The sequence below is a fragment of the Saccopteryx leptura genome, chromosome 6 (genome assembly GCF_036850995.1).
Source record: "Saccopteryx leptura isolate mSacLep1 chromosome 6, mSacLep1_pri_phased_curated, whole genome shotgun sequence".
Lineage (NCBI taxonomy): Eukaryota > Metazoa > Chordata > Mammalia > Chiroptera > Emballonuridae > Saccopteryx > Saccopteryx leptura.
Genome location: NC_089508.1, coordinates 43607875 through 43624995, shown reverse-complemented (window position 1 = coordinate 43624995; position 17121 = coordinate 43607875). Strand labels below are relative to the sequence as shown.

At 40.1% G+C, this 17121-nt stretch overlaps 1 protein-coding gene across 1 annotated transcript in view; it reads left to right on the top strand.

Moving 5' to 3' along the window:
• The window catches only part of PELI2 (pellino E3 ubiquitin protein ligase family member 2), a 190479-nt gene that overhangs the window by 53333 nt on the left and 120025 nt on the right, over nucleotides 1–17121 (top strand). Inside the window, exon 2 of the mRNA XM_066341646.1 lies at nucleotides 4102–4231. Coding sequence (XP_066197743.1) covers nucleotides 4102–4231 — 130 coding nt within the window. The remainder of the gene's footprint in view (nucleotides 1–4101; nucleotides 4232–17121) is intronic.

Below are 17121 nucleotides of genomic sequence, written 5' to 3'. Positions count from 1 at the left end.
CCTACCAGTAATCCAGGATGATCTCATTTTGAGATCCTTATTTTAACTACACCTGCAAAGACTTTTTTTTTTTTTTTGTATTTTTCTGAAGTTGGAAACGGGGAGGCAGTCAGACAGACTCCCGCATGCGCCCGACCGGAATCCACCCAGCATGCCCTCCAGGGGGCGATGCTCTGCCCATCTGGGGCATTGCTCTGTTGCGACCAGAGCCATTCTAGCACCTGAGGCAGAGGCCATGGAGCCATCCTCAGTGCCCGGGCCAACTTTTGCTCCAAAGGAGCCTCAGCTGTGGGAGGGGAAGAGAGAGACAGAGAGGAAGGAGAGGGGGAGGGGTGGAGAAGCAGATGGGCGCTTCTCCTGTGTGCCCTGGCCAGGAATCAAACCTGGGACTCCTGCACGCCAGGCCAACGCTCTACCACTGAGCCAACCGGCCCCGGCCAAGACTTTTTTTTCCCCCTCAAATAAGGTCACATTCACAGGTTCTGGGACATGGACATATCTTTTTTGGAGGCTACTATTCAATCTACTGTACTCCTCCTCTGGTTTTGATAGTTCTCCATACCTGATCATCTTGGCTCTAATCTGAATGTCTATCCTGCACTGTGCTGCACTTACTTTATATAGCAGGTCTTTGGATATTGTCATTTTGTCACCATTTCGTTATAATGTTGATGAGATACCATAGGAACTTAACTCTTATTTATATTAATCAGCCTATAGTAAAATTGGTTTTGTTATGCGTTATTTTGCTTAAAATCACAGAATCTATTTAATAACATTACATGAAGATTTACTGTATATCCAATCATGTTAGTCCTTTGCTTAAATCTTACCAGATTCCCCATTCCCCTGAGGGTAAAAAGCCATGCCCCTTATCATGGAGTACCCCCAGCCTGTACAACCTGGCTTGCCTACCTTTACCCTCCTTTCCCTGTGTTTCCTCTCCTCTTGAATTTTATGCTCTGGCAGTACTGAATTACCTACAGTCCTCTTTGCCTTTGTATGTATGCACTATTGCCCTGTATTCCACATTCAGTCGTCTTGTTCGAAGTTCAGAACAGTTCAAGCAGTATCTCCTTCATAAAGCCTTCCTTAATGCTGGGTGCTGCTAGTGCATAAAATGACTAGTGCACTTACAAAAGTGTTTTTACCACACTTGGTTTTGTGCCTTTCTTTCCTTTTAATGGGGAGCTCTGCAAAGACAGGGAAGCTCATCTTCATTGCTGTAGCCCTATTACTTGGCACTGTAAATATTTAATGAATGACCATCTAGCTTAACCTAATTAGAAACTTGTCTCATCTTGACACTTGTTTTCCACTGCTACCTTAGTTATTTCTAATCATCTGAATGTTATTAAGTAAGTAGTCTGTGTAAATTCACTGGTATATTATTTGCTTAACCTGCCAATGTCTGCATCTAATTTAAACTGCTCAGGCAATTTAAATTAAAATGTCTCTGCATATAAGAAGGTTGACATTTCTGGTTTTTGTGTTCTCTTCATATTAGATACAGCTTGTAAGTAGCAGAAACCAACTTGAGTTACCTGAAACTAAAAAGAATTTCATGAACAGGGGTCAGAGTATATCTGGGCCAATGGGAGCCCTTAAGGGTCCTCTCTTTTCCTCTTTCTTTGCTACTTGTCTCTGTTCATCTGCTTCATTCCTCACTTTCTCTGCTTTTTCATCCACATAAGAAGGAGATTGTGACATCCCCATAGCTCCTGTGCTTGCATTTTACAGCTAGTCATCTATAGAGACTGCCTGGTTGTCTCTCTGTTCCATTTTTGTGTTTTTTGGGGGGGATAAGAATGTCATTGGGCAGCTTGCGCTGGATTCTACCTCTGGCCAGTACAGTGAGAGCTTGCTGGCCTGGCCATTTCATTCACACATGGTGCTAAGACTTACCGTAGACAGTTAAGGGATACATTCCCAAGAAGGGAGTGTTGTGAGCAGATCCCTAAAAAGTGATTGCCATACTCATTCTAGGTTAGAGCCTGCTGACCAGCAGTGGGTGGTTGAGAGAACGATGCATCAGATGGCCAGGCAATGTGAGGGATGCAGACAACTTGTCAGATCTTGTCCAAATTGCCTCCAGGCCACAGAGGAAAATGTCCAAGGGGAATTGTTTAAAGTCCTAGCTTTAATCGATTCAGATGTTCCCTTAATACAGAATGTTCATCTTCATGTAAGTGAGATGGAAATATATTAAAACAAAATGACTTTATAATGGTTGTTTACTCATGGATATGTTCATTATACTATCACAAATATGGTTTAAAAATAATGTAGATTATTCTTATCTAGCCTCAGAAAAAGGAGACAAGTAAACTTGAAATATTATCTCTGTATTCTAGAGACATTTTTATGTAGCTGACATTCCTTGGTGATAGAAATGGTAACAGATTAAAAACTTCTGGTGATGGTTTAAGTTCATTGTTATACTGTAGGCACCCAATTCTGAAACAACCACACAAAACCACTTCGTTTCAACTTGACTGCTCTCAGTGGGCTTCATGTCCCCTTTCTGCACTACTGGCCACCATGCTCTTCTGGGTGTGAGTGGATGAGTAGCAAAGGCAAGAGTTTTAGGACAGGGACAAACCACCAGATGTGCTGCCCTGACTTTGGTGTTCTGAAAGAGCCTTAGAGCTGTCATACTTATTGATGTAAATATGACTTTCTTTTGGTTTTCTTGAAAAAAATTGCCAGGGGAGAGGTGGAAAATAATCATGTCAGTGTGGTAACTTGAAACAGTGGTCAGAACATAAAAGGACTGGTTAGTTCAGAGTTAGAAAATACAATTGAAAGCAGAAATGCTACTGGCAACCTGCATTCATTCATTCTCTTATTTACCCACTTTATTGAATTTATTAGGGTGACACTAGTTAACATAATTATACAGGTTTCAGGTGCCCAACTCTATAACACATCTCTGTACACCGTATTCTGTATTTACTCCCTCCTCCAGCAAGTCAAGTCTTCATCCTGCACTTACTTACTTACTTATTTATTTTGAGAGAGAGAGAATGAGAGAGACTGGAAGGGAGAGAGAGGGTGAGAAACATCAGCTAGTAGTTGCTTTCACTTTAGTTGTACATTGAGCTTCTATTGTGTGCCTTGACCAGGGCTGTGCTAGTATCCCCTTGCTCAACCTAGCAACCTTTGGCTTTTTATGACAGCAACCTTTGGGCTCAACCTGGTGAGCTTGGAATTGTGTAGACGATTCCCCTGCTCAAGCTAGTGACCCCACACTGACGGGCCCACGCTCAGAGCCAGTGACATCAGCATTCCAGGTCAATGCTTTATCCACTGTGCCACCACCAGTCAGGCCGCATTTATTTTAAACACTGATATTATAGGATTAGCTCAGGGTATTAATACCGGAAATATGTTTAAGGGCATTAGGTGTTTTCCAGGTGACTGTATAAGTTATTTGACAAACTTATAAGTTATTTGACAGCCTCTTTTTTACGTTTGGACCATTCTGTGGGCAATCTTCTGGTAAAGTCATAATTAATGTTTAATTTTTTTGCAAGCTATATTTTGGCTACCCTGATAGTGTAGGGTTCAAATAGGAATGATAGTGAGTGTAGAGAAGTCAAAACTTTTTTAAGAAATCAAGTAACTAAATTTAGTCTTCTTACAAATAAAGATCCTACAGATATTAATATGATTTGGAAGTGAGAAATGAAGTTTAATTAGTATGCTTTTTCTAACTAGTTCATTTAAAAATATATCTTGAGTGTTTCTCTGGGGTACATTAGAACAACACTTGCTGAATTGAGCCAGCTCTAATACAGCCTCTGTAGAATTCCTATTTGCTTATTTATACTTTGTCTTTTTCCAAAAGCATTTGAAGAGTCTGACTTTGTAGACTAGGAAACCTATAATTACATTGTATATCACTTCTAAATTAAGTTTCTGGAAGTGATTTGAATTTCATTACAGCTGATGTCTGTTTTGCAGCCCTTTCCTTTTGTGGGGTGTTTAGTGGGCAATTCTTTATGACCATTCCTGTCTTTTCCCTATTCTGTCTAACTTTTCTTCTAAAAACTTAAAAAAAATCTTTGAATCAGTGAACTCTTTCATCTTTGTTTATAGGTACAATGGTGCTTTACCTAACGGAGACAGAGGCCGGAGGAAAAGCAGATTTGCTCTCTATAAACGGCCTAAGGCTAATGGAGTCAAACCTAGCACGGTCCATGTGATATCCACACCACAGGCATCCAAGGTAGGTGGCTCTGGAACGGAGGGGAGGGCTCAGCAGACAGTGATCACAGTGATTCCTTGTTTTCCTGTCCTTTCAGTCTTGTTTCTCAACCACTTCAGGCTGGATAATTTTTGTTTGTGAAGGGCTGTCCTGTGCATTGTAGGATATTTAGCAGCGTCTTCGATCCACACAGCACATCCGTCCCATGCCACTGCCAACTACCACAAACATTGTGACAACCAAAAATGTTTCCAGATTTTACCAAATCCCTCCTGCCCACCTCATTATAAACCACTGCTTTAGGTTATAGTGAAACTAGCATATATCAATTTAGAATACTTGTGGTTGAAAGATAAATGATGTTCTTTATTCTAAAGAGTATTTTTTTAAATTAAATCTTGGTATAAACTTCATTAAGATTTGTTATTTTCCTTCTGTTAATTGTATAGGGGTGTTTTTGCATAATCTACATATATGTGGAATTGAACTTGTGTAATTATTAGAAAGATTGTAAGTAAACAGAACTAAATGCTGTAAGAAGTCTACTATACATATTTCCTCTCATAAATTTTAAGTGAATAAAATTTAAGTGAATTAAAAAATATGTATGTATATATAAATAAAAATATATATGTATATATATATAACTGATATATAAGTGCAGACAAAACTACAATTTCCATTTTGGTTGATATTGTCTACCTATTAGATTTATGACAGTTTTCCTTTTAATTAAATAAATTCTTTAATGTATAATATAGTTTTCTTTTCTATAAAGAAATTCTATTTATCTGAAGTGTTTCATATGGGACACTGGCTGTACATGTTTATCATCAGGGGTTTGGGCCATCTGGAATAAATAACAGACTTGATTCTCATTTTGACTGAAAACCCATGTTCAAAGAGAAATGAATGGCTTCATGGAAGCACATGTGGTATTTATACTCAATCTTAGAAACAGATCACTTTTGTTAATGTTTTTATTTAAAAAAGCTCCTGTGGTTGTTTCTGAAGCAGTGCCTGAGAAAAGTTTGCTAGAATATACCAATTAAGATCGTCTTGTATTAATGAAGAAATGGTTAGGCAAGAAAATATCAAACACCGAGGAAACAGGAAAGATTTATGTTTATTGGCAAAGTTTTTAGCTAAAGAAGGGAGAATAAAGTAGAAGTTTTAGGAAAGGAAGTTCACTTTGTAGATAAAACGGGAAATGAGGCTTACAAAGATTCTGAGAAATGATAGCAATGCAATGAGAAAGTCAAGATAATATGAGAAACATTTTATAGTCCAAAAATATTTTGTAAAGAAGGGTACCAAGACAAATGTTGTTAAGCATTGGGTATGGGATGAGTGCCAAAACTATTCTGCTGTTATAGACGTGGTTCTTATAATTTTGTCTATGTGTGGATATTTATCTTTTTTTTCCTTCCTCTAGCTCTATACCTTTTTATTACATTACTTTTTCTTTCTTTTTTTTACAATCTCAGATTTTATAATTAATATAAAAATATAACAGCTTTAGATATTTTTAAAAATTTTTATAGAAATCTGATTACTCATGCTTCACTTTATTATGGAATATGAAAATTATATACTGTTCGAAGATCAGTAGTTCCTTTTTGTTTATTGCCTGTTTCCATCTGCTCCAATTTTAGCCTTAATGTTTTATATTTATGCCAACATTTACCTGAAATTTTTTAGATTATAAATCTTTTGGTACTTATCTTTTGAAATCTGTGTTTAAAAATGTTACCTGGTTCGATTCCCGGTCAGCGCACACAGGAGAAGTGCCCATCTGCTTTTCCACCCCTCCTTCTGTTGCTTCTCTTTCTCTCTGTCTCTGTCTCTTCACCTCCTGCAGTTGTGGCTCAATTGGAGAGAGTTGGCCCCAAGCACTGAGGAAGGTTCCATGGCCTCCACCGTAGGTGCTAAGAAGAGCTTAGTTTCTGAGCAATGGAGCAACATCCTCTACTGGGCTTGCTGGGTGAATTCTGGTCAGGGCGCATGCGGGAGTCTGTCTCTGTCTCCCTGCCTCTCACTGAAAAAAAAAAAAAATAAATAAATAAATCACCTGTGGTACTAATAGTAAAGTAAATTGGGTTTTGCTCTTGACCCTCTCATTTTGTAACCTGGCAAAAATATATTCTCGCTGCCTCAGTTTCCTCATTTGCACATTGAAAGATATTTTGTTGATAAGGAACGCCAATAATTCAGACTTTAAAAAAATGAAAAATGGCAAAATTATTAAAGGATAGGGTGAGAACAGCTTTCAGAATTGGGGAATAAGTTGAGTAACTAGGATTTGTGAGAACCAAAGTATCAATAGGAGTTAACATGTATATTCTCTCAAGGTATTATAAAGTGACTTGGGTCCAGCTACCCATCTATCTCTTTTTTTTTTTTTTTTTTTTTTTTTGGTATTTTTCCGAAGTTGGAAACAGAGAGGCAGTCAGACAGACTCCCGCATGCGCCCAACCGGGATCCACCCGGCACGCCCACCAGAGGGCGATGCTCTGCCGCAATTAGAGCCATTCTAGCACCTGAGACAGAGGGCACAGAGCCATCCTCAGGGCCCGGGCAAACTTTGCTCCAATGGAGCCTTGGCTGCGGGAGGGGAAGAGAGAGACAGAGAGGAAGGAGAGGGCGAGGGGTGGAGAAGCAGATGGGCACTTCCCCTATGTGCCCTGGCCGGGAATCGAACCCGAGACTCCCGCACGCCAGGCCGACGCTCTACCACTGAGCCCACTGGCAAGGGCCCCATCTATCTCTTTTAAAGATTTCAGATTTTCAGGAAAGAGAATCTGATAGGTCTAGTTTAGGTCAGTCAACCATGACCAAGGGAGATGAGTAGACCAGACATATTTATTTTAAGCTGATCAAATACCCCATAATTGCATTTCCCTCATGAATCTTACTCATCTTGGTACCTGTAGGTTGAGAGCCTTATTCCTGGTACTCCATCTCACTGGAACCTAGCACCTTAGTCACAAATCCCTCACTCTGGTGCCGTCTCAAACTCCCATCCCTGATCAGTTTTACCCTGCCACTCAAAAAGATGCTCCTTCTACTGCCTCACTTTAACTGAATTCTGGTTTTTATCAATATACTCTTTTTATTCTTTTTTCCATCTCTTCCTGTTCGTGAAACTGAAAATGATTTCATTCTGTTTTCCATTTCAGTCTCCTCTTTTTGATCCTATATTGTTAACTTAAGCTGCCTTAACCCTCTTCTTGACCCTACTGAACTACATTTCACTCTTACACATGTTTCAGTGATTCAGTACCTAGGTAGGCCAATCTCTGTTTCTCCCCAACCCCTGTTTAAACATACATTAGCATCCATGGTTCATATATATGTAGTGCTTTAACTCAGTTTTGGAGATTGTCACTTCCATTCCACCTTTCCCATTGACACTTGCAAGTGACCATAATCTCCAGTTCATTCTATTTGTGTTTACATTTATTTTCTTTTTTTGTATTTTTCTGAAGCTTGAAACGGGGAGGCAGTCAGACAGACTCCCGCATGCGCCCGACCAGGATCCACCCGGCATGCCCACCAGGGGGCGATGCTCTGCCCATCTGGGGCGTTGCTCTGTTGCGACCAGAGCCACTCTAGCACCTGAGGCAGAAGCCATGGAGCCATCCCCAGCGCCTGGGCCATCTTGCTCCAATGGAGCCTTGACTGCGGGAGGGGAAGAGAGAGAGAGGAAGGAGAGGGGGAGGGGTGGAGAAGCAGATAGGTGCTTCTCCTGTGTGCCCTGGCTGGGAATCAAACCCAGGACTTCCGCATGCCAGGCCGACGCTCTACCACTGAGCCAACCGGCCAGGGCCTATTTTCTTATCTCATCAAGACATCTGGCCCTTTTGCTGTCCTATTTGCTCTAGTTGTTAGTCCACTTGGCTTTTCCATCTATGTTGTTGATTTCACCCCAGATTCCCCATTTCTGGTAACTTTTAGCACCTGCTCTTTGTGAGTCCATGACTCTGGGCTCTTCCCAAGGCCTGCTGGATTTTTTTTTGGTCTTTTTCTTGCCTACCCCATTTCCCATCAGAGTGCCAGGGTATGTGACGGTACTTGGCATTTTGACCCAAAGCTGTCTGACTACAGTCCATGGTGGCTTGTCTGCTCTGAAAGTTCTGACTCTGCACTAGTGGTAATGAAAAGGTCACCTTTGATTGGAGTTGTACAAGGAAGAGCTGGGGGTAGGTGTGGTGACCATTATTAGAATTTGAGCACTTGGCCTTTTGAATATGTTGTTTCTTCCCTCTCTGCCATAGTTATTTTCCCTGCCCCACAGTCTGAGGGCAAAACAGGGAGTATACCTTTGCTGATGGGAGTGGCAACCGGGAAATGGGACCTCTTAGCTGTCTATGCATGCCAGTGTCCCAGCTAAGTCAGATGAGAATGGCAAATATATGCTACTGTTATGTAATCTCTATTTGTGTAATCCTTCGTTGTATACATATTTGCTCTTGGAATAGTAATACTCAGATATTTCTCCTATTATATAATTGGTTTTCTTTTAAACCCTTACATCCTGTTTTAGTTTTGGCATTTCTGTTACACAGACATAAGGTATTTAACAATTTATTCATCCATTCATTTACTTACCAAATATTTATCTAGCTAGCTCTTTCTGTGACCACGCATCATGCTAGCTATTTGATATCTTAACAAAACATGTCTGCACAGATCTGTCTAGCAAGTAGGCAGACAGTAAGTAATCATGTGAATACAGGTTTAACTGCACATTGTGAAAAAGCACAGTGATGGAAAAGAATAAGGTGCTATAAAAAAGGGGGTGCAGAGTTCAGATCAGGTAGAGAGAGGGAACAGTCTCTGAGGGAAGAGGCTTGGGAACTGTTAGCTGTAAGCTATGAGGAGGAGTTAGGCAGAAAAGTAGACTGATCTGGAGCTCTTGTGAGTTTATTTGGAGAATTTTGATTTCTTTTTTCCCTAAAGGGAAACGTTGAAGTGAATAGCATGATATGACTAAGAGTTTAAGTTGATTTATGTTTGTTCAGTTACTTTTTAATGATGTGGGGCAACTATTTTGTTCTTACATAATTGGTAAATAGTATGGTGGTGGTGGACATGATGGTGCCTGATTGGTGACTATTTTGGTAGCAGCATGGTTTAAATTCAGCAACATTACTGTGGAAAGCTCTTCATCATGATTTTCCCTTCTTAGATTGTGCTGTATGAAAATCTTCTTTTTTGGTTATTTTTACTTTTAAAAGTAACTGAATATCACTTGATTCCAGTTGGCATATTTCAGGATGGAAAATATCAGTGGTCTTAAAATGAAAGTTTAGAGAAAAATTAGGGTGATTTAATGTGATTGCAATGACTAGGATTGCTCTTCAGCTGTTTGCACTGGAATGGCTCTGCTCTCTGATAAGATATTGAAACTCTTCTTTATCAGTCGGTGAATAATGTAATAGTAATGTGCAAAGTGGTAGAATTAATACATGAATTTCAATGTCAACTCATTAATTCAAGCCAATTTTGTAGGCTGAAGTCAAGTTTACTTTTGAAGCACTTAGTGTTTTTATAGCCTGGATATTGGTGGCCAATGGATGATATATCTCCCATTTGGATAAGTTTTATCCTTTTAGATATCATAAACATGAATATTATGAACCTGTCTGAGAAGAAAAATACAAATATTAGTAATAAATGCAGCCCGGAATATTTTTTGATAATACACAGGAATACACACCTAAAACAAATAATTTGTATTTCTAGAATGAAGCACAAATTATTTCAATAAAATATATAAATACAAACAACCTAACTTTATAACTTAAGGAATGAGAAAAAGAAGAAAAAGGGAAGCCCAAAGTTAGTAGAAGGAAGGAAATAAAGATCTTTGAAAAGATAAAAAAAATGTAGACAAATGTTTAGTAGGATTCACCAAGAAAAAAATAAATTAGAAATGAAAGAGGAGACATTGTAACTGAGACCACAAAAGTACGAAGGAGAATAAGAGAATACTATGAACAATTATATGCCAACAAAATAGTTAACTTAGAAGAAATAGATTAATTTCTAGAAACATGCAAGCTACCAAGACGGAATCATGAAGAAATAGAAAAACTGAACAGACCAATTACTAGTAAGAAGATTATTTAAATTTAAAATAATTTTCTGGTCTTGGCTGGCTGGCTCAGTGGATAGAGCGTCGGCCCAACGTGTAGACATCCTGAGTTTGATTCCCAGTCAGGGCACAAAAGAGAAACAACCATTTGGGGCCTCTCTCTCTCTCTCTTCCCCTCCCACAGCCAGTGGCTCGCAGTGGTCCTCAACTCTTTTTGGGCCACGGACCAGTTTAATGTCAGAAAATATTTTCACAGACTGGCCTTTAGGGTGGGATGGTTAAATGTATCACATGACCAAGACAAGCGTCAAGATTGAGTCTTAGATGGATGTAACAGAGGGAATCTGGTCATTTTTTAAAAATAAAACATTGTTTCAGACTTAAATATAAATAAAACGGAAATAATGTAAGTTATTTATTCTTTCTCTGCAGACTGGTACCAAATGGCCCACAGACCGGTACCGGTCCGCAGCCCGGGGGTTGGGGACCACTGGGTTAGAGCATCAGCCCTAGGCACTGAGGATAGCTTGGTTGGTCTGAGTGCATCAGTTTCAGGTCCTAAAAGTAACTCAGTTGATTCTAGCATTGGCCACAGATGGGGGTTGCTGGGTGGATCTCTGTTGGGGTACATGTGGAAGTCTGTCTCTCTGTCTCCCCTCCTCTCACTTAAAAAAATAAAATAAAATAATTTTCTGACTTAAAGCATTTATGAAGACTTTAAAAATAATATTTATGTGAATATGGCATGACAGTTTAGAGTTCTGGTCCTGATTATTATAAAACATGTCTATTGAGATCCAAAAACAACTTTTAGAAAATATTAAATCAAGGCTTTAAAATCCCCGTCATTGCCCTGGCCTGTTGGCTCAGCGGTAGAGTGTCGGCCTAGCATGTGGAGGACCCGGGTTCGATTCCCGGCCAGGGCACATGGGAGAAGCGCCCATTTGCTTCTCCACCCCTCCGCCGCACTTTCCTCTCTGTCTCTCTCTTCCCCTCCCGCAGCCAAGGCTCCATTGGAGCAAAGATGGCCTGGGCGCTGGGGATGGCTCTGTGGCCTCTGCCTCAGGCGCTAGAGTGGCTCTGGTCGCAACATGGCGACGCCCAGGATGGGCAGAGCATCGCCCCCTGGTGGGCAGAGCGTGGCCCCTGGTGGGCGTGCCGGGTGGATACCGGTCGGGCGCATGCGGGAGTCTGTCTCTCCCTGTTTCTAGCTTCAGAAAAATGAAAAAAAAAAAAAAAAAAATCCCCGTCATTATTGACAAAGCTCCAATTATTTCATAAATAAATCATTTAATAATTTATTTAACATGTAGTATTTAAGACTTTGAAGATAGTGTTTTTTGTTGATTTCAGAGTTGGAAAGAACAACACCTGAGATATATTAAACTTGATTGTCATAATCAACAAAATTGTCTCAGTGAGCAATATTTACCTGAAAACTTTATGAATTTTATACAGATGGTGTAAATTTAGTGTTAGAAAAAAAGTTGTCTCAGCTGAAATTCTGGAAAAACTTTTGGATATTCTCATTTGTGCTGTCTACTATATTTAGTTATATCTACATGATGCCATAGAAGGATAAAAATTAGGTAAGCTACTTAACATTTTTCTTGATATTCTTATATTTATATCAAATCTTTGCAATTTAGTTAAATAACATACCTAAGAACGTAGAATATGAGCAGGACTCAACCTGCTGTTTCTGGCTTTGAAGATCTGAGAAGGGGGCAATGAGCCAAGGAATGCAGGCACCCTCTGGAAGCTGAGAACAACTCTGGCAGGCAGCCATAAAGGAAACAGAGACCTTAGTCCTATATTACATGGAACTCAACTCTTCCAACAACCTGAATGTTCCTAGAAACAGATTCTCCCCAAGAACCTCTATAAAGGAACACAGCCCTTGGTTTTGGCCTTGTGAGACTTGGACAGAGAAACCACCAAATCTGTAAGATAATAAATTTGTGTTGTTTGAAGCTGCCAGGTTTTGTGGTTGTTACAGCAGCAAGAGAAAGCCTATATGTATATATACTGTTTTAAGTGAAATTAAACACAAAATACCTTGTGTTGAGAAAAAGGAAAGGATGGGGAAGCCATGAAGAATTGGAGGACTGGGAAGAGCTTTGTGTTTTTTTTTCTTTTTAAATTCTTTTGGATCCAGAGTATTAGACCAGGAAGGCTTGACTCTAACACTCAATAACTTACTTATCATTGTCATTTTCTGTATTACTGATATAAAATAATATACTGATTTTATGCATGTCTTGGAAAAAATCACATTTAATTTGTGTGTCCTTAAATCACAATTTTATTAAAGAGTTGCTTTTATTTTTTTAAATTTAATTTTTACTTATTTATTTTTAAAATGGATTTATTGGGGTGACACTGGTTAACAAAATTATACAGGCTTCAGCTGTCCAATTCTCTAACACATCTCTGTATATCATATTGTGTGTTCACCACCCCAAGTCAAGTCTTCATCTATCACCATTTATTAGCCTATACCCTCCTCCACCAAAATTTTAAAAATAAATATAAATAAATAAATAAATAAACCATTCCATATATATGGTAAAAAAAAAATAGTGTTGCTTTCAACATGGCAGTGTGGTAGAATACTTTTATCTATACTTATAATTATGTCTTTACTCAAACTTGCTTGAATTATGACCCTGATTGGATGCTAATACTCACTCATATTGATTTTTTTTTTGGAGGAGAAAATCTTTTCCTGTAACTTTCTTTTGTAAAATATTGAACATGAAAGTTGGAAGGAACTTACTTAAGAGTGACTCCTCATTTTATAAATGAGGGACTTGAAGAAGTTCAAAGAAACCCAGTAAGGAGTTGGAGGTTACTAAGCCAGGTGTGTTGCCCAGGACCCAGAATTACTGGTCTGTTGCTGCAGGTGGCGGGTGGAAAGTGCTGTGAACGATGGGAGCCACGCTGGGTTCTGCTCCTGATCCCTCCCCCTCCCAGGAGTGTGACTTGGAAAATCCATTATTTTCAAACTTGGACTGCTGTAACTATAAAATAAATTAATATAATTGTTAGTAAAAATGGAAGTTACTTAGGATTAGTAGCCCTGTTAGAATAAGCTGTCCAGTCTTAAATCAGATCTGTTCAGAAATAGCCTTTTCAACAAAAGGAACAATGAAAGAGGCTTGAGTTGAAGTAGCTGGTTTGTTTGCAGTGGCAGTTACAGCAGTAAGTAGTAGTAACAGGTACATCAAAATACTGTACTCCTGAGAAGAAGTCATGGCCTGCTAGGGAGGGTCACAGAGGTATCATTGACTGACTTGAATTGGCTGTGGCCCGTTTTGTTACACCTTTGCCTTATACGTTAAAGTACACGATTGACCTTCTCCTTTGTGAAAAGTGGTTCAGCCTCTTTGAAGTCCTGCTGCAGACTGATTCACAAGGATACCTACTTGGAAGCTCTTCACTGATCACACCCATGCCATTGGTGAGGGGTGAATGAGTGGCTCCAGAAACCTTTGGTTTTGTCTTACAAAGTTAGAGTTGACAGGAGTTTATTGGAGCCTGGGTGCAGGAGCTCTCAGATAGATAATTCATTCTTGCTTTGTTGATTATCCTATTCTGCTGTCAGGAGATTCCAGCAGGACTGGCCCTCTTCTCTCTGCGTTCCAGCCTGGCCATTCAAGTGCAGTTCCTCCCCTGGCCCAGCCATGTTAGGTTTTCCTAAATTATGAATGTGTTTTTCAAAGTTAGCTGTTTTACTTTAGGATATGAAGTCAAAATAAACAGAAGTCAGTAATAGCTACCAGCCTGCACATTTTATAGCTTACAACAGTTTAAAATTTAGCTACTTGTTGCTCAAGTTTAAAATGTAACCTCACTTTGAAAACTAATTTGCCTGTTAAAACAGTAATGATAGAATTGGATATTTCAGTGAAAAATTTTAATTTTATACTGAACTTTGAATTTTATGATGTGTTGTTTTTCTCTCCTGAAAACCGTTTGCCTGTGTTTCAGCTACAGGCCTGCATTCCTCATTTTTCCCCAAAGTTCACATTTGTGAAATAGGGAGACACCCTGATGTAAGAGGCAGGAAGAACACAGACTCTGATGTCAGATGAACCGAACTGGAGTGAATATTGGCTCTTCCCTTTACTAATTCTGTGACCAAAACAACCCACAGAGCCCCTCTGAGTGAACAGCCCCTTTCAGAGGCTAATGAGGATTAGACAGAATGGATGGTACTGTATACACACTACTCACTTCCTGGCCAGCGTGGACTCTTGGTAATTAGTAACTGTTCTTTTAGTTACTTCACAAGGGAGCTGTATAAGGATGCTATGGAATCATATGCTCCTTTGAAAGCCACTCTGTACCCCTCCAGCATAGCAATTTTTGCTCAGTATAAACAGAAAGAATTGAGAAGACTTTAGAATGATTTCTCTTTTTAAGTGCCAAAGATGCTCATTATCACTGGTTGTAGTTGGATTTCAGTATTTAAAAATGCAGACGCATCCTTAATATTTAAATCATTATTCCCCCAAAATAACATCCTTAATACTTTATTCTGAAAGGTGAGTGACTATTCTCACATGCCCCCTCCCCAGGAAATCTGTTCTAGTGCCCGTCTCCTGACTTGTATTAGACTTGTCCCTGTGAGTCTATGTTCCCAGTGGACTGTGGGCTCCTGGCGAGCAGGCCTTGCCTTTACGAGTGGGTGCCCAGAGGAGAGAATGTTCAGTGACTGATGGAATGAACAACAGCCATCCATGATTTTAGAATCCATTACTTCCCAGTTAATTTACAGGACTTCCTGAAAGTGCAAAGGAGATTAATAACTTCTGCTTGGAGAAAGATGAAAGCTTTTCTCAGAGTGAAATAAGTAAATCAGAAAAAAACAAGAACTGCAGGATTCTATACATAGGTGGAACATAAAAAACGAGACTAAGAGACATGGACAAGAGTGTGGTGGTTGGGGGGGGGAGGGGAAGGGGGAGGGGGAGGGGCACAAAGAAAACTAGATAGAAGGTGATGGAGGGCAATCTGACTTTGGGTGATGGGTATGCAACCTAATTAAATGACAAGATAACCTGGAGATGTTTTCTTTGAACATATGGTCTACGGCCATACCACCCTGAACGCACCCGATCTTGTCTTCTTTGAACATATGTACCCTGATTTATTGATGTCACCCCATTAAAATTAATAAAAATTTATTTAATAAAGCTTTTCTCAGAAAATACATATTTTTGGCATTCCAGGTAATTGAATTGGTTGAAATGTTTTTTCCTTATTTGTGAAAATTAATCTTTATCTGATACCTGAATGGAATGTCAGGTGGGGAAGTGAAGTGTGGTTGGCTGGTTGGTAGCAATGAGTCACAGGGAATGGGGGTCAGGGAGTATGGAGTGGGTGAGAGGTTGGAATTGGGTAGTGGGTTTCCAGCAACAGAGTCCAGAACTTGTCATGGAAATTAGTGGGCATGCAGTAAAGGAGAAGGCAGGAGAAGTTGTTAAGATCAGGTTTTCTGCAGCCAGCCGGTAGAAGGGCGCTTACCTGAGGGGTGTCGCTAGTACCCGTGAGGCGCACCTCTCTGTACTTGCTGCCTTTTGGAGAGGTAAGACGGAGACCACATGAATTCCTCTGGGCAGACACTACCTCACTATAGTCTTCAAAATCTGGCAACTTAAACTGTGACTTTTGAAAACTTTTCTACTTAAATTGTTGTATAAATAATTTTTTAAAGGAATTTCGACTCCATTTTAAAAATATTTGTTTTGTTTTAGAATAAAACACTTTTATTTATACCTAAAGGCAAGTTATTTTTGTTTCTGAAAAAAAAGAATAAAAATTTTAGCACCAATTTACTGAATTTTCTTCCACTGAGTTGTGTTTTTTTTTTTGTATTTTTCTGAAGCTGGAAACAGGGAGAGACAGACAGACTCCTGCATGCGCCTGACCGGGATCCACCCGGCACGCCCACCAGGGGCAATGCTCTGCCCAACAGGGGGCGATGCTCTGCCCCTCCGGGGCATCGCTCTGTCGCGACCAGAGCCACTCTAGCGCCTGGGGCAGAGGCCAAGGAGCCATCCCCAGCGCCCGGGCCATCTTTGCTCCAATGGAGTTTTGGCTGAGGGAGGGGAAGAGAGAGACAGAGAGGAAGGAGAGGGGGGGGGTGGAGAAGCAAATGGGCGCTTCTTCTATGTGCCCTGGCCGGGAATCGAACCCGGATCCCCCACACGCCAGGCTGACGCTCTACCTCTGAGCCAACTGGCCAGGGCCTCCACTTAGTTTTTTATTACACTGATGTATTTCTAGTGTTGTATGTTTCTTGTTCTTCATTACTCCCTAACCTGAGTCATATCGAACAGTGATAAAGGAGAGAGAGATGCTGTTTGGCTGGATCATTCTTTGTTGTGGGACAGTGTTGTACAGTATGGATGTTTAGCAGCATCCTTGGCCTTGGTGCCAATAGCACACCCTGTTCCCAGTGGTGACAACCAGAAACGTCTGCAGACATTGCTAAGTGCCACACCGTGGGGGGCAGAATCACCCTCGTGGAGGACCACTGATTTAGACTCTTCAGTTCCGGTCAGTACGGAATCTGGGTCATAGTGCTGGCTCTGGAATAAGAGTTCCTAGGTTGAAATCCCAACACTTCTTTGGCCAGTGACAACCACTTTGTCCCTCAGTATTCTTATCTCTCAGGTGATGGAAAATAATATTACTCAACTCATAAGTTGGAATAAAGGACTTGATATATGTAAAGTTCTTACTTTTAGAATGGTGCCTTGGCACATTGTAATACTCAATGTTAACCATGATTATTATTACT